This window comes from Chaetura pelagica, unplaced genomic scaffold, assembly GCF_000747805.2.
Source record: "Chaetura pelagica isolate M959 unplaced genomic scaffold, ChaPel_1.0 scaffold159, whole genome shotgun sequence".
NCBI classification, from domain to species: Eukaryota; Metazoa; Chordata; class Aves; order Apodiformes; family Apodidae; genus Chaetura; species Chaetura pelagica.
Genome location: NW_009954555.1, coordinates 2,995,222 through 2,999,937, shown reverse-complemented (window position 1 = coordinate 2,999,937; position 4,716 = coordinate 2,995,222). Strand labels below are relative to the sequence as shown.

Genomic DNA, 4,716 nt, shown 5'->3' with positions numbered 1-4,716 from the left:
GCGCTGGTGCTGGGGGGCAACGTGGGGCATCGTGCCTTGTTCCTCTCTCTGGTGCCCCGGGCCAGGGGCGTTCTCAGCTGCATCCCGGGTACCGGGGGCCGCTGGGGGCACCGAGCTACCCGCCTGCATCCCCGGCACCGGGAGGGCTTCAGGCCCAGCTGGGGTTGCCTCTGGCACCTGAGTCTGTTTTGAGGGGGACAGACGGCACAGAAGCCACCAACGGGGCTGTGCTCCCAACCTGGATCCCCAGTGCTTAGGGACACAGGAGGACTCCAGGGGCTGTCTGTTTCCACCCGGGTCCCTGGTGCTGGAGAGGTCGGTAGTGGAGGGACCGTGCTCTCCATCCGGATCCTCAGCACCTGGAAGCACGAGGTGTTGCAGGAGGGGCTGCACTCCTTGCCTGGGTTCGCGGCCCGGAGGGGCTGCAGAGTGCACCGCTGGCGGGCTGCACACCCACACCCACACCCCCCGAGGAGCCTGCCCCTTCTCCCCCCCCAGCCGTGCTGAGCACAGACCCCACGGTGCTGGGCAAGTACCGCGCCGGCTTCAGCGAGTGCATGAACGAGGTGACGCGGTTCCTCTCCACCTGCGAAGGGGTGAACACCGACGTGCGCACCCGCCTCCTCAACCACCTCTCGGCCTGCCTGAGTCAGATCGTGGCCATGAACTACCCACCACCTCCTCCTCCTCCTCCTCCTCCACCCCCTCCGTCCAACCAACCCGCACATCTGGCTCAGCAACCCCTGCCCGTGCCCTGCAAACTCAACCCCGCCGAAGCTTTATCCCCCAAAGTCTACGGGGGTTTCCAGCTCGTCCCCGCAACCGACGGCCAGTTTGCTTTTCTCATCCCCAATCCAGCTTTTCCACCCAGCTCCGGACCGGTTATTCCTCTCTATGCCAACGCCAACGTCCCGGTGTCTGCCGGTGGTGGCTCTGGGAACCCGGTCACCCCCTCGGCATCCCCGGTGCAGGGTTTGACATCCTTTGGGGGCAGCATCGTTCCAGCATCCCAGGCGGGGAGTCCCATCGCAGAGCGCACTGAATCCGTCTGGAGGCCTTGGTGACTGTGCCTAAATCATTCCCTCTCCCTAAAAAAAACACCCACAAACAACAAAAAATCCCCTAAAACTCTTCGTTGGCTCCGTTCTATGGAGCCCTGTTACCTTGGGGGGGGGGGGGGGGCTTTTTTTTTGTTTAAAACCCCAGATTTAAACAAGAAAGGACCTTGCTATTTATTATTTCCAGAGGTTGGGATCTCGACTTGTATTTTTACTCCTTCAAAACGCCTTTATTTGAGATACTTTTTTTTTTAACACGAAAATGAGAAATAGTTTTGTAACAAATATCCAAAAGTATCATGCCAAAGTTGTTTGTATCCTGTTGGTCTGTGTGTGTGTGTGTGTGTGTGTGGCTGTGTTGGAGACTTCCACAAAAAAAAAAAGAGAGGAAAAATAATGAGAAAGAGAAAAAAAAAAACCCCAACATTGCAGGTGTTTAAATAAATAAACTCTTTTTGAAATAGATTGATTTCTTCCCCACCTTCATTTCGTTGGGTGAGTGGGCACCGAGCAGCTCATCCTGCTGTGTGGGAGTGAATTTCATGGCCTTAAATCAGGGCCAGAGGAAGAGATTCCTGTGCCAAAGGGCTGGGAGGGAAGGTGAGTGGGTTGAGGAGGGGTCTGGCAGGGTTAAATGCCTCCTCAGAGCTTCACCAGGGTCGTGTTTGCACTTTGGATTCCTTCAAAACCTGCTCCTGGAAGCTGAGGAGACACGTGTGCTGCTTTGCTACCTGCTCCTGAAATAAACTCCCTGGATTCTGCTCCTTCCCACCTTGCCGAGGGGCTGCCCCTGGAGGGGTGGGGGGGCCTAAAAGTTACTATCTCGCCTACAAAAGAGCCAAGAGAGTCTGTCCCTATTGTGAGGAGGGTAATTAGAAGGTATAAAGGGTCTCATCGAGTATGCAGCGGGCTCTTTGGGAAGTTGGGAGCCCTATTGAAACGCCTGGGAACTTGGAGCCGAGGGTTAATGTGCTGCTTTTTTTTTCCCTTGCCACTCTCATTGACAGGGCCAGATAGACTCTGATACTCAATGCTGTTGTAAATTCAATTGCCTGGCCTCACAATGCCTACCTCATAAAAGAGAATAACTCGGGTTTGTGGCTTTTTTTCTTCTTTTTTTTTCTCTCCTTTTCCCCTTTTTTTTTCCTTCCAGTAAGCAAAGGAGCTGAGGAAAAGACAGTTTTGCCACCCATTCTGACTCACCCCCAGCACTTGAATCCTGGCCAAGTGGAAGCAATTGCAGCCTCGCACACAGAGAATTAACCACTTCCAATTGTCACCAATTAATAAGGCCGGGGTGTGGAGAAAGACCATTAAAAGTGCCTGGTATGGAAGGGGAAAAAAAAAAAAAAAAAGCTTTGTGTGCTTTGCTCCAAATTTATGAGGTGGGGCTATCGTGTCATCTCAGAGAGCAAAGCCAACAGATGACATGTGTGTGTGTGCCAAACCCGTGTCCAGAGGCATCACCCAGCTCAGCTGGGCTTCCTCCATCCTCCACTCCATGGGATTCCCGGAGGCAAAGGTGAATTCTCCTGCACCCCCTCCCTGAGCCTGAGGGTTTTCCTGGCAGTTGGGTTGAGACTGGCAGCGTTTCACCCTTCACAGAACGACCTGATGTTTACAGAGCAGCCAGTTAATACCATCAGGCCCAGGGATGATGATTATTTTATTCATTTTTTATTTTAAATGGAAATGCAATTTCATCTCTCAAGGTCTAGTTCCATCAGCAGTCAGGCTGCAGCTCCTGGGAGAAGATGGCACTGTGGATCTGCATGTTAGGGGGGGTTGTAAAGCAGATTTCTCCACTTCCTAAGGCTTTTTTCCAACCTTCCTGAGATTTTTGGCGGAGGTTAGATCCAGGATCACAGGCTGCTTGGAGCCTGGTACTGATCCAGTCCAGCAATTCCCCAGCACCAAAGCGTGGGCAATCAATCACTGCTGGAAAGTCCTCCATCCAGCAAACAGGACTAGGTATCCATTTGAATCAGGAGGTTCCCAGGAGGTTTTGTTATGCAATCACAGACATAAAATCATGTTACAGCGATTCTCTTCCATCCCCCACAGCCAGTCACTACCCCTCCTTTGCTGTCTGAAGAAGGCTTGGAAGAGCAGATGAAAGCCTGCCTGTCGCCTGCCTGTAACTCTAAACCTCCCCAGGGCAGCACCGGGGCTCTGGGCTTGTCCCTCGCTGCTCCATCCCCTCCAGATTGCCCCCACATTCAGCAGATTTCCCTTCTTGCCGAGGTAGCCAGGCCAAACGAGCTCAGGCACAGGGAAAAAAACCAACCAAACACAAACCCCCCTCTTTTCTGAGTGGGTTTTGAATGATTGCAGCGGTGCAAACATGATACACGCCGCCCGTTCCTCTGGGATGCTCATCTCCCAGCAGGGGAGCAGCAATCACTCACTGCCCTGCCTCCTGAGTGAGACCCTGAAACACCCGGTGGAAAGTGCCACTGTCACCTCAGCCCCTTGTCAACACTGCCCTCTGGACTCAGACTTCTCCACGCCTTGGTTCAGTGCTGCAGAAGGTGGGCATGAGGTGCATTGGCACCAGCAAACTTCCACGCCATGGTTTTGGTTGACAGCTGGTTGAATATGAGACTGCTTGTGCTCAGGTGGCCACCAGCATCCTGGCTTCTATCAGCACCAGTGTGGCCAGTAGGATCAAGGCAGGGATCGTCCACCTGTGCTTGGCACTGGTGACACTGCAGCTCAAATCCTGGGGTCAGTTCTGGGGCCCTCATGAAAAGAAGGAGATTGAGGGGCTGGAGCTTGTCCAGAGAAAGGGAACAGAGATGGGAAAGGGTCTGGAGCACAGGTCTGCCAAGGAGCAGCTGAGGGAGCAGGGTGTGGGTCTCCTCTCTCAAGTAACGAGTGATAGAACAAGAGATGACTTTAAGGATATTAGGAACAATTTCTTCCCCATAAGGGTTGTCAGAGCCTGGCCCAGGCTGCCCAGGGCAGTGGTGGGATCCCCATCCCCAGAGGGATTTCAAAGCAGTGTAGATATGCTGCTGAGGGACACGGGTTAGTGGTGGCCTTGACAGTGCTGGGCTACTGGTTGGCCTTGATGATCTGAAAGGTCTTTTCCAACCAAAAGGATTCTCTGAAGCTCAGAATACTTCCAGGGGATGTTGCCCTTGACTCCAGAATGCCTCAGAAGACAGACAGCTCAGGTTCAATCACTGTGTCTGCCCCTGGGTTGTACCCAGAACCTGTCCTGCAACACCTCTTCTGGCTCTACCAGGCTATCCCTCTACAAGTGGGGGACTCTTATGCCCCTTCATGACTTTCTCCCCAGCTCCTTTTCCAGACTGGGCTAAATTTGGTCTTATCCCTTTAAAGGTGCAGCGAAAGAGCCAGGTTGGCTGCTGCTGAGAGGTGAAAGTCCAAAGGGATGGAGGCAGTGCCAGGGGTTAGGCAGGGAGCAGGCAGTCCACGGGCAGGGTGGCACAACCTGGGTGTGGTGGAACAAGGCAGCAGGGAAACCCAGCCAGCCCCTGATGCCTCCTTCATCCCAGCCCCACAGCCACAGCTCTGCCTTCTCCCAAGGGAGAAGGTACAGGGATAGGTGTTAAGCACTTCCAGGGGTAGGGGAAGCCTGACTGGGGCAGGGAATGTTGTTCCAGCCAGAAAACTCAGTTCAGCATTCAGC

The 4,716-nt window shown here is 53.8% G+C and overlaps 1 protein-coding gene across 1 annotated transcript in view; it reads left to right on the top strand.

Annotated features, from left to right (window-relative positions):
• The window catches only part of HES4 (hes family bHLH transcription factor 4), a 23,145-nt gene extending 22,081 nt beyond the window's left edge, over nt 1-1,064 (top strand). Inside the window, exon 2 of the mRNA XM_010005259.1 lies at nt 499-1,064. Coding sequence (XP_010003561.1) covers nt 499-1,064 — 566 coding nt within the window. The remainder of the gene's footprint in view (nt 1-498) is intronic.
• The last annotated feature ends 3,652 nt before the right edge of the window (nt 1,065-4,716 follow it).